The following is a 27,373-nucleotide window of genomic DNA, read 5'->3' as shown; positions in this document are numbered from 1 at the left end:
TTGTTATAGCCTGTGGCAATAAATAAGTTATCAGGGTGCTAGAATCACCCTTGCTCTCCTCCTAAATTGTACCAATGAATATTTATCATCGATCTGAGTAGACAGATCTACTCTACCACTGGATCCAAAAAATGGCCCTTCCAACTGTGCAGCATCATAGAATTAGTGCTCAAGTCTCTGGAGACTTGAAACCTCGTCCTTCTTTCTCTAAGGTAAGAATGACACCCAATGAGGTAAACACTATCAGACTGCTCCACAGAAAAGGAAGAAGTAGTTTAGTTTAGTTTAGTTTAGAGATACAATGCGGAAACAGGCCCTTCGGCCCGCTCACCGTGTCCGTGCCGACCAGCGATCCTCACACACTAAGACTATCCTACACACAGTAGGGACAATTTACAAGTTTACCAAGCCAAGTAGCCTACAAACATGTACGTCTTTGGAGTGTGGGAGAAAACCCACAAACTCCGTACAGACAGCACCCTTAGTCAGGATCGAACCCGGGTCCCTGGCGCTGTAAGGCAGTAACTCTACCACTGCGCCAGTAGTGTGGAGGAACAAGTGGATTTTGTGTATGTCCACAGATCCCTGAAGGGGACAGTTGGGTCAAATAAGATTGTGAAAAAGGCATGAAAACATAAGAAATAGAGGCAAGGGAAGGCCACTTGGTCCCTTAATCTTGTTTTGGAGATCTTCTACTATAGCACCATTTTCTTGATTTGTCCTCATATCCCTTGATTCTTTTAATAGAAAGAAATCTATCAATCATTGTTTTGTATGCAATGTTTCTGAGGGTCCACAGCAATAGAGATGGTTTTGTGTTAATACTCCTTATTTTGAGGGACATGTTCCTTATTAGCCTATTACGCATGCCTACACTTGCTTCTAATAATTATGTTCGGCATTCTGATGCAATGCTCCTAATGCCGTGAAAAGAAATGCCCTATTCTGAAGAAAATACAGATGGTCTTACCGGTGACTTCTGCTCGTAGTAATTGGGGTCGATTGATACATAGCTACCTCTGCGGGAATCACTGTACATGTGCACAGAATCACCACACAGCATCCCCTTTGGTGTTGGCATTGGCGTTGCATTGGTGTGGATGATGAGTGGTGGGGTCAGACTGGTTTTAACATCCAAATGACCATTTGCTGTCATCACTGCATAGAGAAAATATATTTAAGTTTGCTGGTCTTGACTTTATAACACCTATAATTTCACTCACTCAGATATATTCCTTTCAAACATTTTTGGGCCCAAGCAAAGAATTGATATTATCATTTCACTCTGTTTTAATGGTCGTTGGCAAAAGCTTCAAATTCCTGGGAGTGCATGTCTCTGAAGATCCGTCCTAGACCCAGCTCACTGATGTAATCATAAAAAAAGCATAAAAAATCATAAAAAAGTAGAAGTGTTCCTTTACTTCCTTAGAGGATTGAGGAAATTCAGTAAGCCAAGGAATACTCTCTTGGTGCGCAGTCGAGAGCATGTTGACTGGTTGCATCAAGGCCAGGTTTGGCAACTCGAATGCCCAGGAATGGAGATTACAAAAGGTGATGAATACTGCCCAGACCATCACGGGTACTGACCTCCCCGCCATCGAAGGGATCTACAGGAGTCACTGCCTCAAAAAGGTAGCCAGCATCATCAGAGACTCACAAAACCCTGGCCTCATTCTCATTTCACTCCTGAAACAAACAAAATAGTGAAAGGCTTGGATAGAGTGGATGTGGAGAGGATGTTTCCACGAGTGGGAGCGTCTAGGACTAGAGGTCATAGCCTCAGAATTAAAGGACATTCCTTGAAGAAGATGAGGAGGAATTTCTTTAATCAGAGGGTGGTAAATCTGTGGAATTTTGCCACAGAAGGCTGTGGAGGCCGTCAGTGGATATTTTAAAGGCAGAACTAGATAGATTCTTGATTAGTACGGGTGTCAGGAGTTATGAGGAGAAGGCTGGAGATTGGGGTTAGGAGGCTAAGATAGATCAGCCATGATTGAATGGCAGTGCATACTTGATGGGCCGAATGGCCTAATTCTGCTCCTATCACTTATGACATGACAATATGGGTGGAAAAGGACAGGGAGGATGGGAAAGAGGGGTGGATACAAGGGATATGGGGGACTAGGGGAAGGGAGATGAGTGTGTGAAGGAGGGGAAGGCGCAGGGTGACTGGAAGGGGTAGGAGATGGCAAGAGAATGCATGTGCACTGAGGTGGGTGGGGGGGCGAGAGCAGTTGGGGAGGTGGCATTGGATAGAGAAGGAGGATGGGAGGGAGGGAGGTATTCCTTGATATTGAATTCAGTGTTCATACTGTAGGGTTATAAGCTACCCATGTGGAATATAGGTTGCTCAGTTTTCATGTGGCCTCACTCATTCTGGCAATGGACAGAAAGGTAAGTATTGGAATGGGAAAAGGAGTTAAAATGATTAGCAATCAGGAGGTCCAGCAGGCCTTTGCCGCCAGACCGCAAACGTTCGGTGAAACAGTTGCCGAGTTGCATCCACGGAACACGTGCCAGGTTTTGTACTGACCCCACGTCTCTTTTCCAGCTCTCACATCCTACTTCAATCTGTTTGAAGACAGGGCCCAATCCACAATGTCATCTGCCTCTTCCCTCCACAGATGCTGCCTGACCCACTGATTTCCTCTAGCACTTTGTGTTTTGATCAGAATTACAAGTAGACTCATGGAATAGTACGGCTGGAAATACCAAAATGAAAACATCATCCAAAATTTCTGATGTTAACGTTCAAAGTTTCTGGGAGTGAAAGTTTGTGATCTATATGTATAAGGTATAGATAGGTAGATGTTTCAGGAATTCAAATTTCATACAGAAATTCAGGCAGATTTAGGGAATCAGCTGTCGAGGTTAATACTGTTTTAGTACAATAAATCTACTTTTGAAACACTTTGAAAGCATATCTTTTAAACTGGCTCTGCTATTAATAATGTCAATTTGCCTTGCACATATATATGTCCTTAATACACTTCCTGTATCTAAAATTTATTCATCAACTTACGCGCAGTATTCGGAAGATTTCTGCTTCCACTATCATCATCTAGGCTCTGACAATAAAGGTCAACCTCTGAGTCCGACTTCGAGACATCTCCCTTGAGTGAAAGTGAAGGGAAAGACTTAAGTTATGGATGGAGAATTTTGCAAAATTCAGGTACAATCCCCTCACATTCCCTCCACCGACAGTGATCCACTAAAATGACATATTCGAAGGAAAAGGTAATAATGTAAATAAAATATTATGATGCTTACCTCAATTACAGGGTAGGGTCTTGGAAAAAGATGATAAGTAATAATTTGATTTTAATTTTTGAAATTGATTTTAATTTCAGCCGTGCAACAATTATTATAGCATGCTTATTGTGAGCAGCTCATGCAGCATAAAGTGCTCTTTGTTGATCTCAAGATAGCAACATAATTTGAAAAGGTTAATAACATACTTTTCTTCTTATTGGTAATTTTCCTTCCAGCTGACAAAATATCACAACCTCACATTGGATCAGATGCTACCTGTTGAGCTGCCCCTTGTGACTTAGTTGTTACTTTTGTAGGATTCCAGGTTATAAAAAGAGCATGTTGTGAGAAAGTGAAATAGATTATCTCTTGGTCGCTTTTCATTCACTGTTTTTTCATCCCTGTTGGTTCTTGCTTACTTTTGGAATCTGTCATACGTCCTAGATGCTACTATTTGTGTTGGAAACATTGTTTATTGTAGCTTCGGGATTGAGGGTAAGAATGTGGTAGACTAAAGGCAATATTAACGGTAAAATATTGTTACAAATATTATTGTAATTATCATTTCCAATCCCTTTAGAAGTTGTTGAGTTCTAAAAGATTGATATTCTAAAAAATGCTGCATTGTAATCATCCATGAACGACATCTCACGCCTTTTCTTCCAGCTAGCACCAATTCATTTGTAATACTTGTAAATCCACTTCAACTATCTTTCAATTTTTGGCTGCCTCAGTAATTCTTCCAGATGCTGGTCATTACATAACTGCCGCCAAGGTGCTTGACAGAATGAAAGAAATGGCAGCATCTCTCACCTGATATGTACTCAGTGAACTATCTGGTTGAAAACCATTTACATTTATCATCAGGGCACAGGCAGGCTGGAGACACAGCCACTCAGCCACGGTGCTAAGAAGCTCTGGAAATGTTGTAGCATTTGTTTTTTAAAATATTTACATGAATCTCTCTTGCCTCTCAAGGCAAAGCAGTGACAGAACTTGGTCGAAGATCATGAGTTTGTTGTGGCAAGCGTTTCCCTGTTCACTGGTCAGTTAATATAAAACAAGAAAGAAAATAAAAACTTCCAATTACAAAGCACCTTTCAAAACCTTTTACCATCCCTGCCAATTTTGTGGTATTTTAGAAGTGTAGATGCTATTGTCATGCAGGCAACAGCCACATTTGCACACAGTGTGGTCGCATAAATGAAATATAATAATGTTCTTGGTCCATTTAGCGATTTTGAATGAGAGATAAATATTGGGAGAGCTTGTTCTTTTTCAAACAGTCTCACAAAACTTTTTATAACCATTTGAGGGTGGCAGATGAAGCTTCAGTTCCATGCTGCACCAGAAGAGCAAAAACTGCCATTTAATGTAGCGCTCTGTCAGTAATCCATCATTTTGTGTTTGAAGCTCAGGGACAAAGACTTGAAACCTGTAATTGTCCAATGACCCTGGTGTGAATGGCATCACATTAGCCACAATGAAAAGGTGCAATCAAAATGATCGTGGACAGTTACTATTGTGCGAATGCATGATGGCTGGATTTAGCTTTACGTCTAAGTGTGTAAAGTCTACTAAATGAACTAAGCTTCACAAATTAGAGAATGAAGCTTGGCTATGTACCAGCTTGTTCCTATCAAATGGCAGATTTTTAATGTCCTCGCATTTAACAAAACCATGAATGCATGTTAAAAGAGAAGTGGATGGTTTCATGCTTACGGTATCCTTACAACCTATCATGTTATATTGAAACTTTTATATTAGATAAATATTTTCAACGTCACATTATATCCTCTCTATTGTAGTTTTAAAAATTATTCATAGGAGTAATTTAAATGTGCACTGAGTTCTCCCATCATTGCACATCCTAGAATCCCAATCTCAGTTAGCAGACTGAGTTAAGGGCCTGTCCCACTTAGGCGATTTTTTAGGCGACTGCCGGCGACTGTCAAAGTCGTAGCAGATCGCTTACATTTTCTGTTACCCTATGACAATCATATCATATCATATATATACAGCCGGAAACAGGCCTTTTTCGGCCCTCCAAGCCGTACCGCCCAGTGATCCCCGTACATTAAGACTATCCTACACCCACTAGGGACAATTTTTAAAAATATTTTTTTTTACATTTACCCAGCCAATTAACCTACATACCTGTACGTCTTTGGAGTGTGGGAGGAAACCGAAGATCTCGGAGAAAACCCACGCAGGTCACGGGGAGAACGTACAAACTCCTTACAGTGCAGCACCCGTAGTCAGGATCGAACCTGAGTCTCCGGCGCTGCATTCGCTGTAAAGCAGCAACTCTACCGCTGCGCTACCGTGCTGCTGATCTGGATTATCTATATTTTACCATCCCTTTTCACTCCGTATTGGTGCCACTTGAATTTTAGTTTAGTTTAGTTTAGAGATATAGCATGGAAATAGGCCCTTCAGCCCACCAAATCCACGCCGACCTTTGATCACCCATTCACACTAGATCCCTGTAATCTCACTTTCTCATCCACTCTCTACATACTAGGGTCAATTTTCAGAGACCAGACCCCGCACCTCTTTGGGACGTGGGAGGAAAGCGGAGCACCCGGAGGAAGCCCACGGAGTCACAGAGTGATGTGTAAATAAAAACAGCACCCGAGGTCAGGATCGAACTCGGGTCTCTGTTGCTGTGAGACCGCAGCTCTACCAGCTGTGCCACTGTGCCATAGAATGTGAAACAAAGTATGTCTAGGAAAGAAATAATAGGGACTCTTATGTTTTTCCATGCTCCAAGTAGACAACAAATACTGTACTGCTATGTATCAACTATATCTCTGCCTATAAGATCATAATCCCATCCATATTCATTATCCAAATTCCTGGACCTAACAATCAGGTACCCCCTCTGCCATTGGATTCTTGAATTTCTGACCCATAGACCTCAATTAGTGAGGATGGGTGACAACACCTCCTGCACAATAATTCCCAACACCAGTGTCCTGCAAGAATGCATTCTCGGTCCCTTACCAAATCGTCGAAACACTCATGACTATACAGCCTAATTCGACTCTTATTCCATCTGCAAGTTTGCAGACTACACCACTACGGTGGACTGAATCAATGATGATATGGAGTAGAGGAAGGAAACAGAGAACTTAGTGACATGGTGTCAAGGCAATAACCTCTTCATCAATGTCAGCAAGGCCAAGGTTATTGATTACAGAGGGGAGTGGGCTGTTCCTGAGTCTGACGATGTGCCCTTTCAAATCTCTATACCTTATGCCAGATGGGAGCAGGGAGGAAAAAGAATGCCCAGGGTGGGACAAACCTTTGATTATGTTGGCTGCTTTGCCGAGGCAGAGTGGTATACTGTAGATGTGACCACGACAATGCCGAGTCAGGTCGGTACAAGTTACATTTTTTGTGAAACTAGCACCTGGCTTAGAGATTACACCATCTTCGGAAACATTGCGAAATTCCCATGCTTATCAATGCTTCTCCGGCGTCCTAATCTTTGCTGAAATCACTGACAAGTCTGTAATTACTTGAGAGTTTTGAAATATAACATCTTGCCCGGGTTACTTGAAAACCAAGCTTCACGGTAACGAGGCATAAACTGGATTGACTTCCAGTTTACTGATAGCAGTATTAAGAAATTTAATTTTAAACGTGGTTAAATGGATTTTTGTGCGGAGTGTGGGCATTCTTTGAAAATGTACGGGAGATGCATATCTGGTTTCTGGGTTGCATATGTATGGGAGATGCATATCTGGTTTCTGGTTGGGAGCCTACTTTAAAAGTAATCGCTGATGGCCATAAACATCGCGAAATTCCCATGCGTACCTGACCGTCAAACTGTCACCTCCAATCTACCTGTCAAATGTCCTGACGGTAAATAAATTGGTTAAACACAAGTATTTTATAGTATCTTCAAATAACTTTACTTAATTTAATAATACATGCTTCTAAATGCATCTGCGACAACCTAACAAACCTGGGGACAGCATGCGACAGCGCCCGCAATAAGCAACGATACCTGGCGACAAGCCAGCTGTCGCTGAGAAATTTCTATCCGGAAAATTTCTTAGCGACGCGCCGCAATCCACTACGATTCTTTGAAGACTCCTCACGATCATGACCGCGACACCCCGGCGAACTGTCAGCGACAGCCTAGTCGTCGGCAGTCGCCTTAAAATCGCCTCAGTGGGACAGGCCCTTTATTGTATTATTGGGCCTGTAAAGCTCTATTCAGAGAATTTCATTATTTTGTTCCTGGCACATATGACAATTAAACACTTTAGACTCTTGACACAATTTCCATTGGAATAGATGATAACCAACTCATTAACACATTAAGTAAATCATTAAGAGTTATTGATGTGGCTTTGATTATAAAGCTGATCAGCCCCAAACCACCTTTAGTGTGGCAGGAAGCAGACAGAGCCACTGAACATGCACAAGGTGTGTGCCACTCTGCTCAACCACCACTTTTGTAAGTGACTGTAAGGTACAAATGGATCCACAATTTCAATGAACTTGGGGTAAATTCAGTCATTGTGGATTTTCAGTTTATGGTATCATGTGATAAAACTAACAAACACAGCAGACAATCAATGATCACTTATGTTAGTTTGATTTATTTAAATATTATGCACTACTTTTGTTTATTTTGCATATATTTTCAGTTGACACTGTGGTTTCCATATATATATTTTGCACAGAAGTAGATCTAAACAAGGGTTATGAATTCAGCCTAGTGCCTAAGTTGCTATTCGTCTTCAAACTTGTCCTTTGGCCAACTAAATTATAATTATTTCAATAACTCATAAAACAATGTAGACAGCTTACAGCTTGTTGTAATAATTGTTGCATGACTGATTGTGTATTTTAGAAGATTGAGGATATTGTGACCTCTGGCCTTTTGTGATCCAAAAGTGATAGCAAGCAAAGAGATAAAGGATTTTAGACTCTCATACAGCAGAAGTAGTGATAGAATAAAGTAGCAAAATGAATTATGATCACCATCTTCATCCAAGAGTTCAATGCCTCTCTGAAACCAGAGTAGTAATATGCCAATGTCCCACCAGCCCCTGAAATAACAATTCCCTAACTTTTTTGGTAAACAGGCAAGGAATGTATCAGGTCTACATTATTTACCTGAGGTTCTTGTCCCACTTCGACTTTCTGAGTAAAAGAAGGATTCAATAAAAGAAATATTTAGTTAATGCTAGATACGCTGTTTATACAATGTTTTTTTTCCCAATATATTCAGAAAGGTTTGGTGGATGTACAGGAAACATGAGAAGACTGACAGACGCGTGGCATGAGCCAAGTGGAAAAGAAATGGAACAAAGGCACAGATAGAAGCCGCAAGCTTTATTTGACTGGAAACAGGAAGGAAGAGAATCAACATTCCCCACACTTCTGAGGAGATTTACAACTTTCCAAAACACAATCATTGGCCTAGAAATTCTTCATTGCCTCTGGGACCCTCAAAATATCAGACCTACTAGCTAGCTTTAAAAAGGTAGGCTTCTCCTTTGCAAACTATGTGAAGGGGCCACCGTGGTTATATTTGCTGGGGTGATGGGCGCGAGAGGCTGAGAGTAATGATGAGGGTCAAATTCTGTCATCAGGGATCTGCCCATGATTGGCATTTGGGGAGAGGGGATCTGCAATTGGTAGTCATTTGATGGACGTGGGGCTGATTGGGTTGATCCAGGCTTGGAGTGAAATAAAAATGCCATGCATCTGAATTCCAAGGCTTTTATGTTTTAAAATTAGTCCTCAACTCCATTCTGTTGTATCAGAATGGATAAAGTAATAATTTTCAATCTTGAGAATTGAGGTAATCATGCTTCTGATTACGTAGAAGTGGACAGCTGTATTTTGAAGTTCTTTATATTCCTTTTTACTCTCCTGTCATCCACAAAGGACCTCACAGTTATTCAGAATATGATTAACAGACAAAACTACAAAATGTGTACAATCTAGTATGCTCTCAGTTCTTGTGAAATGTAGGCTTGGTTAACTTATGAAGGACAGAAGGAATTGTTTTTTGTTGATGGACTCTTGTTCTTTTTACTTTGTTGAGTTCCCTCGTTGGCGTGAAACTAAGAACTGGCAGGAACATCACAGCAAGTGGCCTTAATGATGGATCTGGACAAATGTTTAAAACAATCCCAAATCTTTTCAGGATGCCTTTTCTACCCAAGCACCACATTTCAGATTGGAATTGCCTGCAGCACTCTCTGCATTGTCACATACACACCCATTACTTTTAAAAATCAGGTTTGTTTCACAGCTGCTTGGGTAATAGTATTGACACTTCATTGCAGCCTACTAAATATAAACCTTTCTCGATCCTCTTAGTATTTATCAGGCAAACAGCGGGAGTGGAGAATGCACTGTTAAGCCGAAATGTATCTATTAACATGTTGAAATAAATCAAGGAGGTTTGTCAGCATGACCTTTGGTCAAAACTGTGATGACTATCTTCACGGTGCCATCTTGAAAGTGACGCCAACTGCAAAATCTGGTATAGGATTGGTTAAATTGGAAGTTTCAAAGAGGAAAGTGACTTTGCTGTGGATCCCACCTATGTTCGTGAAGAGAACATACCCTCTAGGCTAACACTGCTTATGTGATCAGTTTGATGTTAAATAGTGGAAAAAATATCATAAATAAAAAGCAACACAGGGAAGCCCATCTCTGACACAATGGCAGCTGGAAAACAAAGACTCAAACATCAGAGATAGAAGTCTAAAATTAGTTTTACAATTCAAATGTATCCTTTTGGACATTAAAGTGTTTACAAATAAAAAGCTTCATATTCAGAACTTAATTTTCGACAAGTAGTCTGATAATATAGAAGCTGTGGAGGGGGCAAGACATCTGGAGAGATCAAGGAAGTGTGGCATCAGCTCAAAGGATTGGGAGGGGAAAACGTAAAGTCCAGGCAAGACTACTGTTCAAATTAATCTCTCTTGTAGGCCAATTACAGTCAATACTTAATGTCTGTTTGCAAACACAAACTGCCTTCATAAGTTATTTTACAAATTCCTTCACAGAGCTCACCTATTTCCTTTCAGCTTAAGCTTATTTCAGAGTATTCTGCTTTCTGACATCAACTCAATCATCCTTATTATTAATTTGAATTTCCCAACAAAAAAAAAAGATCTAACACTGCCCTTTCAGTGTAGAAAATTGCTGCAGGCCACTTCTCAGAGGAGCAATCCAACCAAAATGGGAACTGAGTGAAAGAAAAAGATAATATATAGGATCTGAACTAATAGTTTGGTCAATTTATTGGGGTTTAAGGCGTATCTTAAAGGAAGAGAGAATGGAGAGGCAGAAAGTATGGGAGGGAATTTAAGGACCTGGAGCATTAGTTGTCAACTGCATAACTGCTAAAGGTGGAAAAGGGGAGATAGTGATACATATCAGATTCAATTGCTTACAGTTTACTGAGGATTTGACTAAGCCAAAGGAGATACAGAGAGAGTGAGGGACAAGACTCAGAAATAATTGAAACACATTTTAATTCTGAAGGATTGGGGAAAAGAGAGAACGCGTGGGTTTGCAAGGCAAGATGATGGTTGTATGTAATTTATTACTGGACAGAACGTTTCTGGTGTGATTTTTGAAGTGGCTAATAGATTTTTGCTTAAAGTACTGTATATGGAAGGTGAAGGATGGGAGGCATCCAATAGATCAGTGGAGTAGATCTAATCCTAGAGAAAACTAAAGTATAGGCAAGATGATCGGGTTCTCTGCAGTAGACTGACTGAGGCACTGGTTGAGCTGAGTTGTTGGTGGTGGAAGTTCTTGGTTGAATAACGGTGCTGAGTTTCAGTGAGACTGAATCACTGGGTCAGACCGAGTTGACTGACCCCTGGTAATTTGGTGGAGAACTAGTAGATGTCTGCCATTTAGACTTCAATGGGATTCAGTCTGTGGCACATGGTCAGGCAAAGATGAAGCCTGAGCCTGAACTCTGATGCCAGAAAATCCACCATCGACTCAGCAGGGGGGCACTGGTGTGCTGGAGAGAGGGTGTGGCATCTAACCCTTCAGCTTTATGTCAGGGAGGAAAGGTGTGTGAATAATGACTCTATTCATCAAGTGGCAACAGCAACTCCATGTAAAGGTTCATCGCAAGTACTTGAGCTATTCTGCATATTGGTAAAGATTTGTTACTTCATATCACACTGAATTAGCAATTTACAAATGAGCCATTCAGCCATACTGGTCTTTGCAGTTCTGATGAATGGTCCTCAAGCTGAAAGTTACCTCAGTTTCTCTCTCTGTAGAAGCTGCCTAACCTTCTGAGAATCTCCAGCATTCTAAAAATTTACCTTGGTCTTTGCAGATGTTAATGCTACAAATTAGTATTGCTTCTGCCTATTTCATCTAACCTTATTTGCACAACATTTTCTTCTTGTTCTTATATAACTTTAAAAAAATGCATCTGCACTATTCCAACTACTCAATGAGGTAGTGAGTTCCACATTATTCCCAGTCTCAGGATAAAGACGTTGCTCCTGAATTCTTGCTGAATTTATTGCACATGGCCTCTTTTATGGATGAAACCAAAACAGAAACATCTTCTCAGGCTTCTCAAATTCTTTCATAACATTCATATATTTAAAGAGTAACTTCTTTTCAGTTATCATCATTCAATACCTCCGCTTGACCATCTACCCAGTTATCAAAAATACAGATGACCAAATAAACTGGAAAAAGGATAAACATGTGACTCATCACGATCAGCAGTGAATTCAACTCCTGCTGCATGCTGAATATCGTACTGATTTTCTGTCATTCTGCAGGGGAACTGAGATTGAACATAATGCAAAGCCACATACTGTTCTCACTGAGAATGACTAACCCATTCCAGATCCCATTCAGTCCAATGTCAAAACACGGGCGATTTTAGCATCACTCAGATCAGAAATTTGAATCATCAAATTTTGATAAAAGTAATGCAAGAAACCAGAGTTCAACATCTTCTATTTGTCCCAAATCCCTGAATGCAATCTAAGCAACATCGCTAAATGAACCACCCCTCTCATGAATAGTATTTTTCTGCAACTGAATTTGAGACAAGAAATGATTGCCAATCACACAAATCATAAACACAATGGGTGTTGGCCCACTACTGGGATTTATTAGTCACTGACACTATCTTGCTTCCACAGAGTGGCGAGTAGGGTAAATGCTACAGTGATGTAATTGCACATATTATTGGTATTGTATAAAAGGCACCTTGCCCTACAACTAATTTTGAACTCTGGCACATTGAGCATGTTTTAGATTGTGGTAAAAAAAAAGCTTTGCCTTCTGATTCCCCCAGTATAATATGTTTTTCCATTATCTTTGTTACATATCTATTCAATCTTGCATTCTGCCATCAAATACCGTGCCAAGGGTAGAATCCCTTTACTCCAAAAGGAGGAGTCAGTTCAGTTTCTAAATCTTCCCCGACGTTCAATTCGATCACGGTTGATTTGTCACTATTTTTTTGACCTGCCTATACGTTTTTGATACTCTGGCCCAATGAACTCTATTAGTCTTAGCCTTGAATGGACCCATTTTTATCAGAAACCATAGTGTTTTGTTTGGGGGTGGGGGTGGGGGGGGGGGGGGGGGTGCAGGAGAGGATTTGGAATATCTACTGAAACCTTTCTTCCCTCTCTAAATGGCCGAGCTATGGAATTAACATTCTATTCCTCTGACCAAGCAGCAAAAACAAAATTGCTGCATCCATCTTATTAAATAAATAAAAAATTTAAAGTAACTTCATTTGGGTTAAATCTCATTTTTAGGTCCTCCAAGGGAGTACAAAATTAGTGCCACATGTCTTCAAATCTAATCAACCAAATCCTGGTTTAATCCACTAAACCATTTCTGGTGATGATTTATCTTGAGGGTGGCCATCACAGTTAGGTCTGAAACCACGATAAAAAATGTAACATACCATTTTTGTGTCATTGTTAATATCTGTATATTTAAATCAAATTCAAATCACAAAAGATTGAACTAGAAAAAGTAACTACCTAAGTCAGCCTTAACCAAAAAAAAACAAAGGGTTCAGTCTTCAATCAATCCTTGTTTGGATGCAATGTCAGATGAAATGATTAAAAAGTTCTACCAGACCAATTAAGGGATAATTTATAAGGAAAAAAAATCAGAAAGGATGCAGACACAATTGTTCTTTAAAAAACAGTTGAAAAGCTGGCAACTCTTCTTTCCTCCCTCTCTGCTGCTTTATTTTTTAAAAAATGTCTCAGCTGTGAATTGACGGTGAACAGTTACGTACCCCAGACGAGTCGACAGGCAGCTGAATACAGCTTAACTGCCCACTCGCATCCTCCCGCTTCGGGACCTCCTGAAGTGAAACAAACATGGTGTCGATAGTGAGGTGACTGAAATACATTCAAGTTAAATATTTCAGACACTTTGGAAACAAAAAGCACAGTTAATTGAAGGAAAAAAAAGTTTTTTAAATTTATGATTTTTTTTCTAATTATTTGCACTGAGGTTAGGAGAAGTCCACAATTAATCACAACATATCCAAAACATAACATTATAATACCAGGATAACCAATATCCATATATATGGACAAAACCCAGAGTGATTTTGTCTTATTATTGCCACCTATTTGATCTAATAGATCTTAATATAAATATTTGCTTCCTTCAGGAACAAAACGATAATTATTTATTTTGATAAACTCATCTTTCTAAAGCTGAATTTAAATCAAAATCAATATATATGTGTGACAAAATAGAATTTTCCCTTCTTCCAAGTTAGTTCTTTGACTCAGAGGCATGCTGCCAACAATGATGTGCCATTTGCTAAAGTAGCAGTCTGTTTAGGTAGTTCTTTACTTCCGCAACCATAGCATCATTGTTCTCTGTATGCAATAAGCTCACAAACCAATTCTAATGAAGTCCAAGCTGTCAGAGGCTGCCGAGCGAAGCAGCAACTGGCTGTGGCTGAAGAGGAAGGACTCCAACTGGGTTGCAAAATGACCAGCAAGAGGGGTAAAAACGGAGGGGATCGCACATGGGACGCCAGGTATCGCTGTTGAGCCCTCTGGAGGTGTCGTGGACCTATCAACGAAACACCAGGGAAGGAGGGTGCCCACCTGATGACCCCAATGAAGTCTTTACCCTTACCCCCACTCAAGAGATTAAGAAGATGCCGATTACAGTAGGGATTGTAATACCAAGTCCTATAAGCTCAACTGATACTTCCGCAACCATAGCATCATTGTTCTCTGTATGCAATAAGCTCACAAACCAATTCTAATGAAGGCACTGTAATTGCCTGGTGGGGAATCACGATTAATAACAAAGAAAAAGAGAAAGCAGACCTAACATAGTGAGGTGCAGTTAGCAATAACTACTAATTGCACATGTACACCACCTTGAAGATAATAAGAATCAATAGTTGAAAACATAGAGAGCAAGTGATAAGTAACAGGTGTGGTTTGAGAACAGAATGACGATATGGAAAATATATTTTGAAAAGAGACATGAAGTAATGTATCAGATGATAGGAATAAAGTAGATGTCTTTTCTCCACATATGATCATCAGACAACATGGTAAAATTCATGATAAGATGACACTTAGACTCAAGGGTAGTATTGTTAATGGTACATGATTAAATTTCTAAGAGACATCCAAATTTTCAACCTGTAAATTAGTCATGTAATTCTTACTTACTATGTGAACATGCAAATAGCCAGCAATTTCATACAGTCACATAACATCATTTTTTTTAAGCAGTAAAGAAACCATTAAGCTCCAGACACCAAGTTCCATATAAAGCCTCCACAAACATCATGCAAAAAGATACCCCAAACACATTTCAGCAGCCAAAGCATATTTTATGGAATTGTCTCATTTGCAAATTATTGCTGTTGCCTAGCAACCACTATTATTAGCAAAAACATGCAATAAAAGTACCAAAATGTGTTTATGTACTGAAAATCACTGGTAAATTGGAGGAATAAATACAGAACAGTGTCAATTTGCTCAAGAACTCTCAATGGAGATCAGAAAAATATTGGACAAGGTATGCAATCACTTAAAAAAAAACAGTGGCTCCTTGATATTCATCAAGAACCAATTCTTATAGATCTGAATAAATATTTTGGATGAAATTCCCTTCTTTTTTTAATTGGTTCAGCAACGCCTCAGGTAATGCTCGGTAACATTAGTTATTGAGGTGCAACTTAATGTAAAGGTGACAAGTGGATGTTAAAAATCTCACTATTTTACTGATTGAATTCATAACTAATATGTCAATTTTCAATAAGGCAAATGCAATTGGCTAAATCCTGTTTTACTATCAACAATCTTCTGACATCATACAAATTCATGAAGGTTGAAGTACAGAATAGTGTACTATTGTTAGATAAGAAATGCTATAGTGTGCCCAACATATGTAACATCAATGAGGTGTAAATGATGGCGAGATTAAGGCTTCAAATATATACCAAAATTATTCATGTCAAGAGGAGGCAAAATTACCCTATGAAAATCATATGTTGAGATTGCTAGCAAGTTTAAAAAACATCAAGTGAACCTCCAGCTTCGAATTTAGAAACCACATGAATGGATAGTATTCCAACTTAATGGCTTGGAATAAAATGCAATGGGTATAGGTTTTGATGGCCACCATCCCATTGACATATTGGAGATAAATTGAAGTTAGTTCTGAAGGATCTAAGCAATATATATATGTTCCAAAATGCAGCAATTGATGCAGGGATGTGATTTTGGGGTCATTTTTCAGTTCTGGGGATCTTGGTTAGAACTATGTGGCTCCATTTATTTTATATATTCCCTGAAATGAATCAGTTCATGGATCCAATGTATTCACATGTATGCATTCCTGCACAGTCATTGCCCATTAGATCACATCAATCTCATCATCCACTTGCTGACATTCTAAAAGGAAATGCACAAAAAACATATCACATTAAATAGATGATTTAGTTTGGTTAATTCTAAAGATAAGCATGTTTGAATATATATATATTTAATTAATAATGTCTTGGTACTAATAGGTGGATGAGAATGTCATTCACCAATGTCTATCTTTGAAGTTATTACTGAATTTGCTTTGACTATTCTTCCAGACAGTTTATGAAAGCATGCAATGCAAAAACTCTTAATTTCTCCCAGGCTATTTTGCCAATTATTTTAGATGTGTCATTTGGAAAGGTATCAGTTTTTACTTATCCAAACTTTTGCAATTCAATACAGTAAATTGGAATAAAGTAACTAGATATCTCAATAACCTCCTGTCCACTAAAGGGACCAATGTCAGCTTCTCAGGGTAAAGATGCTAAAACTCCTCTTCCCACGTACCACTCTGGTTATCACTTTCTGGCAATTTAGAAATGGGTTTAGCAGTGAACTTTCCGACAAAAGTCCTTTCTCTTGTCAGTCCTACAATTGGGCATCAGATGCCAGTTGATGTCTAAAGAGTGATTCTGAAAGGTTTAGTTTAAATTGTTTTGCTTTTGTGCTCTGTAGTTTTATTATAAAGCAAGCTCTTACAAAAAAAAACCATTATCAGTTCGTTCAATTTCAATGATGTTTGCCATTGAAACCCCTAGAATTTCAGTTCCTGCAATCCCTGTAAAATTGTGTTATTGATTTTATTTTCCTCTTTATTTTTCCTTTCAAAATGCATTTCCTCTATCTAGTATTGACGTCATCCTAAGCATGATATAACTGATAACTTAATTTTTCTATCATTTCATACCTTTCTCCAAAACTCTCCCTATCGCTTTAGCGTTGCTCTTGGAAAGAACCAGAATGAAAGCATATGTACGAAAGCAAAATATTGCAGTTGCCAGAAATTTGATATAATGTGGAAACTATAAGAAACACTCAGAACCTCAGGCAGCATCCGTACAGGGAGAAAAATAATTAATGTTTTTAATTATTAGGCCAGTGAAAGGCTTGAAACATTAACTCTGTTTCTCTCTCTCTGCAGTTGCTACTTAATCTGCTGAGTATTTTCACATTTTCTGTTTAACTTTTAAAAAGGAGCAATTCCACTGAAAGGCACATTTGAAATTAAAAATATTCTCATCCAATACCAACATTCCCACCGTTAATCTAAAGTTAAAATGAAACACTCAAAAAGAAATAGACCAGTCAAAACAAGAAAGTTTCCTGATAATGCAAAGTATTTAAATTGATGTGATCTGATGCGGCAGACTGTAGTCATGCCTAAAGAGGCTGTCGGGTTAGTCTCTGTTAAAGTATCACCAAATCAACAACTTTTAAGCCTGCCTTCTCACAGTACAAACAAATTGCAAAATAGATATAAACACCAACATTGATAACCTTATTTTAAAAGCACAGGAAATGCCAACATTGCTACAAAACAGAAAGGATAATAGATTGATTTGTAATGCATGGGATTTTATGATGTATGGGATTATTGGGGAGGTGATTTTAGTCTTTCAGCTAACGCAAATATGTGATAAAAGTTGTATCCAATCTAACCCTTCGCTATGTTGAATCATTCTTACAGATTAATGTAATTAGATATTTGACAGTAAAGATAAAATTAACTCAGGTCAGATTGGGTATTTTCCACTTTGTTTAAATGGTGATGCTGCTAAAGCACAATTAAATATTTCCAAATGAAGATGTTACTGGAGCCCAAAGCACATGGTCATTAGGAATAATATCGTACATCTGCATCTTGGGCGCACTAATGAAGACTAATCATCAATAAGTGACAAACCGAACAGCAATTTAGAAATGGGTTTAGCAATGAACTTACATTAGACAATAATAATTGCAAAATATACTTGCAAATTCTTGTTTCAAGAAGCATTAAAAAATATCATTTAGGGATCGGAGGAAAATCATACAATATTAACTTGCAAAAAAAAGCTGATTTTGGTTTGTAGTCTGAACTACCAACATATATACGCAAAGGGAGAACGTATTCATCTGCATTGTCCCACAATCAGATTGGAAAAGGAAGATTAGATCATGTGCCAACTGGTGTCGAAGCCTTCCATTGCGAAAAGCTTGGAAATTGGTGTTCAGCCCTTGGTTCACATGTTCCATGAGAGCACAAATTGAGATGTCATCGAAGGGGACATCCTATGTAAACATTTGGTCCCAGACAACTTCCATGCAGAAGTTTTAAAGCACAAATAACAATTTTGAAAAATATGATTAATTGTGGAAATATCTTTTCAAAACATTTAGAATGAACATATTAGCAAATCCAATATATAGTTGCCCTCTAACAACTGCAGCAAACAATTAACTTCAAAATAACAAACTCAATTCATCAGGTTACATTGTCAGATCCTTTATTTTACTGCCAGATTCACCTAATAAGTATAGACTGTGGCAGGTCTGCTGTGCATCAGTGAGCCTATTTTAATTTTGTTGGATATCACTGCGGGGTTTCATTAAATACCACTTTGTTATGCTAGTTCATGTCACAAGACCGATTTTGCTGAGAGGGACTCGCTTGCTTTACTTGCCGCTTGGATTCTGCAACTGTCGCACATTCACCTGTTTCAAATCCAAAACGCTAAATTTGCTGGGTGAAGCTAATTGGGGATTTTCAGCAAGTTCACTTTGCATTCCTGTTTTGCTGGTTCAAATGTCTCATCAAGTCTGAGACTTGTATGTTCAGATATTCATGCCCCAAAGTTCTAGAGCCAAACAGTGTGGAAATTGACTCTTTAGCCCACTGAATCCTCACGGATCCATTTACATGAATCCCATTTTATTTCAACAGTTTCCAAAAAAATCTCCACAGATTCTAATACTTGCTTACACTCTAGGAGTAATTTACGGTAACCAATCCACTTACCGGCATACACATTTTCGGGATGAGATTGGAAAACGGTGCTCATCGGAGGAAACTCATGCAGTCACAGGGAGAACATGTAAACTAAACTCCACACAGGCAGCACCCAAGGTCAGATTGAACCTGGGTCGCTAGAGCTGAGAAGGAGCAGCTCTTGAGGCTGCACCACTGTGCTGTCCAGTTTAAAATGTAACCACCAACATTTTCCAGCAAGATCTGGCTCAAATTTTAATGAACTATCACAGTAAATCATGGAGATAACTTTAAATTTATTATTTATGTTTTTATAGCCTCATTATAACGAGTATTGAATAAATAATAAATTTGTCAATAGGCACTTTATAAATCTATTTTGAGCAGAGAAACATATTGGAATGTAAATGGACATTTTAATATATTTGTTAAAAATTATTTTTATTTATTTTAAATCGAATGGCAGCAAATACAATAGTGATTGGAAAAACTGTCAGGGATCCCTAAATTCAAAGGTTTTCGTTGATTCCTATGTTCCTGTGTGAGGTGACAAAGGACCCAAATATAATTTTCTGATGTGCTGCATATTTATCAGGGAGCTGAGAATGGCAGTGATCATTAGGAAATACTATCAGCAATCACATACAGCATTAAGCAACATTGCACAATCCAATACTGACTGTCATGCATCACTCAAAACGTTATTACTTGTTCTTTTACCTCAGTCTGAAATCCTTCCACCAAAATGGCAACTAACAAGTTAAAGAGAACATAATTCCCAAATGTCATGAGGGCAATGAAGTATAAAGCAGCCCATGGAGAGGTGGAGGACATCCCATTATAGAGGACCTTGTTCCAATCCTCTTGAGTCAATATCTGTGGAAGACATTTAAAAAAATAATTTATGATTTGAAAAAACCATGAATTAACATAGATCAAAACTTTGGGCAGCATTGCACAAATGGTCTTCAGATATCGTTGTAGCACATTGTTATTTGAACTTTCTACCAATCACCATTTCTGCATAAATTAATGTCATATCAATGTATTTACTAGAATGGAGCACACAAATTCTGAACTGAGGCAGACAGGGAGAGGAAATGGCCATTTTGTTGCTTGATTTAGCTTTGCCATTTAATAGAGAATGACAAGTTGCCCCATACTCTTTGCACCGTTCAATTGTTTTTCGGGGGATTTTGTCTTCACTCTCCTAAATTGTATGCTGGTAACACTTCTACCTCCTCAGGGTTTCAAATACTCCACTATTCCAATATTTGAACAAATATTCTACAGAACATTAGATTGTCTTACTTTCAGTCATTTATTTTGTAATTTCATAAATTTTGGAATTATTAATGTTTGATAACTTTCTATATCTGGGAGTTACAAATATCTAATGGGGTAAATTATCCTGATTTAAGTATCCCTGGGTTAATTCCATTTACAATGGTGGAGTACAAGACTGACTGGGGTAAATCTTGACATTATGTTGTACCTCAGTGTTTTGTATTTCCCTGCAGGAAAAATAAAATGGCTGACTAATATATGTTATCGCCCATTTTACACTGTCATCGATTGCACCGACCCAACACCTAGTAAAGTGACTGTTTTTATAGTATTTATGATACTCACTTTACTAAGGAAGCAATCTAATCAGAAACAGGAATAAACGTCAGTACTCAGCCACTACATTTAAATGGGGAACATAACAGCATGATTAAACTAATTTCAAGTTGAGATGCAAATGCCAAACATAATATTAATTCACTCCTCAAAACTGAAGGGCTCAATGGGAAAGATCTTGAGTGCAAGATGGAGCAAAATGAATGACAGAGAATTTGTAAGTCAATGGGATCCTGGCTTGTTCTTTTCCACAGGTCCACATTGCTTACTTTGTTTCTCCACCAGATGTTTAGTATTCTTCTGAGGCAGGTGTTAATGAATTTTGCAGCCCGTTTGTTGTGTGTTTTGTTGTTTTCCATGTCTCTGATCCATACAGCATTACCTGCTTCACATTTGAGTTAAAGATGGTAATTTTGATCAGGAATGTAACTCTTTGATATTGCTTGCAAGTGATTATAAGAGTCAGTTTTTGATCCAAGTAGCTTTTACAGCTGGACGAAGGCTATGATGAACTGTATCGGAAAGCACGAACATCTCTCGATGTGCTTCCTGTCAGTCTTTATGGCATAGAGTCACTGATATGGAGAATGGTGCGTCCCGACTATTATTGTAGGTTTAGTTGGAGCAGTGATATTTTCAAAATGTGAAAAATATAATCGGGAACATATGTTTGTTAGAAGTCTGCTGCCAAAAGAATATTCTCTCCTTGAGAAATGGTTTTAAATGATAATTCCAGATCTCGCTTGTGTGAGATTGGCAGCCCCTCAGAGCAATACTGTCACCATCTGTGCACCACTTTTACCAAAACAAGTAATTGCTCCTGTGAAGAGCCTCCGGGTGCTTAACATGTTCAGGGAGCAATAAAAAAAATGAAGTTAATGTTTTATATTCAAGCATTGATATGACTGCTATTGGTGTTCTCATCAAGTCCATTGGTTGGCCCAAAGGTAGTAAATTGTTCCTAAAACCCAAAGCAAGTTTGTAATTCAAATGGATCAACATCTTGCACTTTAGCAAAATCATTGCCAATTGGGTCTTAGGTCAAGCCCTTCAATGAATACAAAGAGGGCTACTTTCCATTGCTCCAGCAAGCATGAAATTGAAACACAGTTACATAAAGCAGAGGTCCATGAACAACTACATATACTCCATACCCATCACCATTGGTATAGAAAGAGATTTTCTCCCAAACTGTTTGTTCTGGTGAATACTGTTGGAGTCAGTGGATAGAGTCATGGTACTAAGTGAGTAATTTGCATTGGTATTCACCAAAGAAAAGGGAATGGAGGATAGTGAGTTCAGAGTTATTCCTTTAAGGAGGAATATAGGAATAATCCACAAAATTATTTGGTCCATGAGCCTCACATCAGAGGTAGGGAAGCTATTGGAGAATTTTGTTAGGGACAGGATTTACTCACAATTGGAAGAGAATGGGATAATTAGGGACAATCAGCATGGCATCGCATGGGGCAGGTCATGTCTTACAAACTAATAGGGTTTTTTGATGAGGTGCTGATCGTGATTGATGAGATTAGGGCAGTGAATGTTGTCTACATGGACTTCAGTAAGGCATTTGACAAGGTACCTCATGGTAGGCAGATCCAGAAGATCACGATGCTTGGGATCCATGCTGACTTAGTAGTTTGGACTCAGAACTGGCATACCCAAAGAAGACAGAGGGTAATTGTAGAAAAAAAGTGTTATTCTGCCTGGAGGTCATAGACCAATGGAGCTCAATGACCACAACACTTGGTATTTTGACACAACAAAATTGTTGAGCTGTTGATACTGAAGAAGGCTGTCAATGAAGGCAGCATGATATGCATCAGTTACAAGTATGGGCAGAGAAATGACAGGTGGAATTTAATTCTGCCGAGTGTGCGATGATGCACTTTAGAATGTCAAATGTAAGGGGAAAGTATACAGTTAATGGAAAGACCCTGAACAGCACTGATACAATACGATACGATACGATAGATAGAACTTTATTTTTCGCAGATCTCACGGGTGGAGAATTTCAAGAGAACTCTCTAAGGGTCTCTGTGAAAAGAATTTCCTCTTCTTTATTGAAGTGGTTGACTTTTTATTCAGTAACTCTGCACCATATATATATGGATTCCCCCCTCCACAAGTAAAACTGCCAGCTCAACATATACCTTGAGCTTTTTATGTTTCAGTCCATCAGCTCTCTGAACTGCCTGCAAGGCAACAATAAGATCCAAGCTATATTCAGTATTCGAGACATGGTCTCAACAGTGCCCTGTACAGTTTTGCAAGACTTCCCTACTTTCATGCTCCATCCCATTGACAATAAAAAATAACATTCCTTTTGTTTTTCAAATTATTTGCTAAACTTCCATGTCAATTTTATACATCTGATATGCTGGCGATCCCTGCATTATGGGTTGTGTTCCCAGACAACAGACTATTGTGATTTTCTGTAACATGAAGCCATGTCATCTGCACTTGCCACAAATAATACGAATTGAAAAAGAATAAATATTGTGTTTATTTGTTTTTTTCTCACATGCATCCCGTGAGAGCAAATTCTATTCTAGATCTCAAATTTTTCGGCAGTGATTTGTGAATTCTATAAGGGTAAATTTTAATTACCTGAGTACCATATCATAGGGGAAGCTTGTAGAAGGATACTTTCTGCATCACCACATTCTATCATTCTCTTTACTTGAACAGTATTCTACCTTACTAGTTTTTATTCCCGTAGAGTCACAGACTAAAATGTCCCATCTACAATCCCATCTACCCTGTCCAAATGTTTCTTGAATATTGTGATAGTACCTGCCTCAATACCTCCTCTGGTAGCTTGCTCCATTTACCTACCACCCTTTGTGTAAAATAATTGTCGCTCAGGTTCCGATTTCCCCCATCACCTTAAATCTATTACCTTCGGTTTTTGATTCCCCTAATCTGGGTAAAACGTATTTATGATCTAATACACTTCTATAAGATCACCCCTCATTCGTCTGCTCTCCAAGGAACAAAGTCCTAGCCTGCTCAACCTCCCCCTGCAGTTCAGGCCTCAAGTCCTGGCAACATCCTTGTAAATCTTCTCTGCACCCTTTCCTGCTTAGAACATCTCTCCTACAACAAGGTGACCAAAACTGAACACAATACTCTAAATGTGGCCTCACCAATGTCATGTATAACTGTAATATGACCTTGCAATTTCTATACTCAATACTCTGACTGATGAAGGTTAATGTGCTGAAAGCCTTCTTGACCATCCTATCTAATTGTGATGCCACTTTCAAGGAACTATGCTCTACAACACTCTCCAGAGTCCTTCCATTCACTGTGTAGGCCCTGTCCTGGTTTGACTTCCCTAATAGCAACATCTCACACTTCCCTGTTTAAAATTTCTTCAACCATTCCTTGGCCCACCTGCCCAACTGATCAAGATACTGTTGCAAATTTTGACAACCATTTTCGCTATTTACAATACCTCCTATTTTAGTGTCATCTGCAAACTTACTAATCATGTCTTGTACGTTCTCATCCAAATCATTGTTATAGATGACAAACAGCAATGGGCCCAGCACCAAACCATGAGACACACCACTACAAGCCTCCAGTCCAAAATACAATCTTCCAAATAAAAATGTGGTACATAGTTGGACTGTGAAGAACACAACGCCCGTTCTGGGTCCTCTATGGTCTGTTGTGCTAATGATGAGGTTTCCAAAGTTGTGCAGCAACATTCAATGATATGCCATTTCTGCAATTGTGTACGCTTGAGTGCAGGTAATCTTCAAGGTGAAGCAGATGCTCATAGCAACAGTGAAGTTCATTTCTACTTGACGTCAAGGAGTCCTCCATAAGCAGGTTTCAGAACAGCACTGGGAACACAGCTCAGGTAAATCCCCTGAAATAAATGTACTTACTCAGCTCTCTCCTGGGCTCTTCCTCCTAACACTGGTAGACTCTCTAACCTAGCTATTAATCAATCCTGAAACATAGAAACATAGAAACATAGAAAATAGGTGCAGGAGTAGGCCATTCGGCCCTTCGAGCCTGCACCGCCATTCAATATGATCATGGCTGATCATTCAGCTCAGTAGCCTGTACCTGCCTTCTCTCCATACCCCCTGATCCCTTTAGCAAAAAGGGCCACATCTAACTCCCTCTTAAATATAGCCAATGAACTGGCCTCAACTACCTTCTGTGGCAGAGAATTCCACAGACTCACCACTCTCTGTGTGAATTGAACAACTACATTGTTGTAGCAGGGAAAACAATCCCAGTTTCCCCCGCTCTCTCCATACAACTGGAGTCCCTTATTACTGGGAGCATTCTAACAAATCACCTCTGCACCCATTCCAAGAACTTAAATGTATGCTGGCCAAAATTGCACAAATGTAATTGCTGAACTCCAGCTAGTACTTTTAAAAGTTGAGCATCATTTTCCATACCTGAAAGACTGTTACAATAGCCCAGAGAAGTGAGTCAAAGTTCTTTCTGTCAGGAAGAGTGTCTCCTTCCTTTTCTGATGCAAACTTGCAGCCAAAAAGATGCATTCCCAGAATACTGTAAAAGAAAACAGAATATAATGTAACCATGTGTATCTTACCAATATATAATAACCAAATCTGTGGTATGTATTGCCATTAGTGAAATGTCATCTCAATCCACTGCCTTGCCAAATCCCCAAATCTCACAGAAAAGAGATGTAGTTAATCATAAATTTGTCCCTATTCACTATCTCTCTATCCTGGTTCATTCACAGAAGTTGTTTTGGAAGAATTTTACTTCAAAACTCATTGCCATCAGTAATGTTAAATGACCCGCAAAAATATCTGAAGTACAGAAATACGAGAAATATGCTCCAGAGAAGATCAGGGACAGAAACGTACACCAAAGTACACCCAATATTTTGCTTCAGACAGAAGGGAAAGCACACAGGGTCTATTAGTTATGGATATTGCTCCCTGACCTTCCTCAGCGATCTACACTGTCAGGAAATGTTTTAGCGTGTGCATGAGCATGGACCACCTGAGGTAGAGTTTGAAGAAAGGGACTCTGCCCTTCACTCACCTGAAGATGAAGATGAATAGCATCAGCAGCATACAGAAGGTGGCAACATTGTCCATTGTTTTCATCAAGACCACCAGCTGGCGTTGCAGGGCTGGCATAAACCGCACCAACTTCAGCACTCGCATTAGCCGGAAGGTACGCAGCACTGACAGGCCTCCGCCCTGCTGGCCCACAATCTCCCACACACTGGAGCGCAGGGCAAGATAGGCCAAAGATAAAGTGAATAACATAACATGAGTATGCGGACTTGTAAATAAATGGATTGAAGAGAGAGTGTGAGATGGGGAAAAGTAATGGAAGTCATGAAGAGCACTAAAATCGGGGACCAGAAAATAGATATTGACTCTTCCCATGTGAAGGGAGATGTTGAATAAGAAAGAATATTGGAAATAATAAACTAGAGGGATAAGGCAATTTAAAGGGTTTAACATTTAAAAAAATGCATATATCACCAGGCCTGGAGAAAATGTATCCCTGTCTCCAATAAATGCGAGAAGGAGAAACACAGATTCTGACTACTATTTTCCAATGCTCTTTGCAATTTGTGGAGCTGGAGTCTGGAAGATTGCAGACATTGTATCACTGATTAAAAAAAAGAGAAAATGGGATGGACCAAAAAACCCGACAAGCTATTGAATCTGATATCAGTGGTGGGAAAATTGTTGGAAGACTTAAGAGTGAAAGCATAAAATAACATAGTAAGTAAGGCAAAGATTAATCAAGGACTGGCAGTATGGATTTATTAAATGAAGATCATATTTGATAAACAAGTAAACTCTTTCATGAATTAACAAAGGGTGTTGATGTAAGGCCTAGTTAACAAGGCCTTTGACAAAATCCAAAATGGCAGATTGATCCAGTGTAACATTCTACTTTCAGGATCCAGGCAATGTATATTAATGCCTTTGGGGAGGGCAAATGAGATAATTGCTTTAATTACAATTTGATTCCTTCAATGGATGTGAATGTGTCACTATCTACTCCATCCATGATGATTTGAATTGAAAGAGCTTCTTGCTTAGAAGCTCGTTAGAATGCCAATCTATGAACATTAGTTTTAGGGACAACTTGGCACTAGAGCCACAGTTCACTATTTCGATGTAGACGATTCTATACTTGCACGAGTTATCACTCAGTGAAGCTGATTATCAAGGTGCATTGGACTAGTTCCATTGCTGATTCACAGGGATGAAGGCCACGTGACGAAGTGCTGCCAAGACCACATACGACATGGCGCAATGTAGTCATTAAATAATCCACACGACAATTTGGCAGAACTAGAACTTTCCTTGCCAACTTAAACTGACGTGAATAACGTTAATGACGTTAAAATAAAAGAGCGTACACCTCAAAAAGAAACACCATTATCCATACAAGACATTCTAAAACAGAGTGAGAAATCAGAGAGACGTTTAAATATGGGAAAGTTAATTTTATGGTTTGTTGTAACATTGTACTTTTTTAATAAGTATATTATCTATATAGTTTTCCTCTGCATTAAAGGGAAAGAGATGTGGTGATCCTTTATGAAATAGGGTTCCTTTAGATGTGTTTACATTGTTATCAATTCCCTTGAGTAATAGGGTGGCAAAGAAAAATAAAATGGATTCACACGCAG

The 27,373-nt window shown here is 38.9% G+C and overlaps 1 protein-coding gene across 5 annotated transcripts in view; it reads right to left on the bottom strand.

Moving 5' to 3' along the window:
• cacna1g (calcium channel, voltage-dependent, T type, alpha 1G subunit) overlaps positions 1–27,373 on the bottom strand; it is a 219,650-nt gene that overhangs the window by 106,049 nt on the left and 86,228 nt on the right. For 4 of the 5 annotated variants that reach the window (XM_078401171.1, XM_078401174.1, XM_078401172.1 and 1 more), the window contains exons 10-16: positions 25,756–25,941; positions 25,134–25,248; positions 19,801–19,956; positions 13,553–13,621; positions 8,389–8,415; positions 3,023–3,113; positions 971–1,158 (exon numbers count right to left, since the gene is read on the bottom strand). In XM_078401171.1, coding sequence (XP_078257297.1) covers positions 971–1,158; positions 3,023–3,113; positions 8,389–8,415; positions 13,553–13,621; positions 19,801–19,956; positions 25,134–25,248; positions 25,756–25,941 — 832 coding nt within the window. The remainder of the gene's footprint in view (positions 1–970; positions 1,159–3,022; positions 3,114–8,388; positions 8,416–13,552; positions 13,622–19,800; positions 19,957–25,133; positions 25,249–25,755; positions 25,942–27,373) is intronic. The other variant, XM_078401173.1, reaches the window with a different exon arrangement.

This window comes from Rhinoraja longicauda, chromosome 6 (assembly GCF_053455715.1).
Source record: "Rhinoraja longicauda isolate Sanriku21f chromosome 6, sRhiLon1.1, whole genome shotgun sequence".
In the NCBI taxonomy this organism is placed as follows: domain Eukaryota; kingdom Metazoa; phylum Chordata; class Chondrichthyes; order Rajiformes; family Arhynchobatidae; genus Rhinoraja; species Rhinoraja longicauda.
Note: the sequence above shows the minus strand (reverse complement) of the source record. Positions and strands in the feature narration are given on the sequence as shown.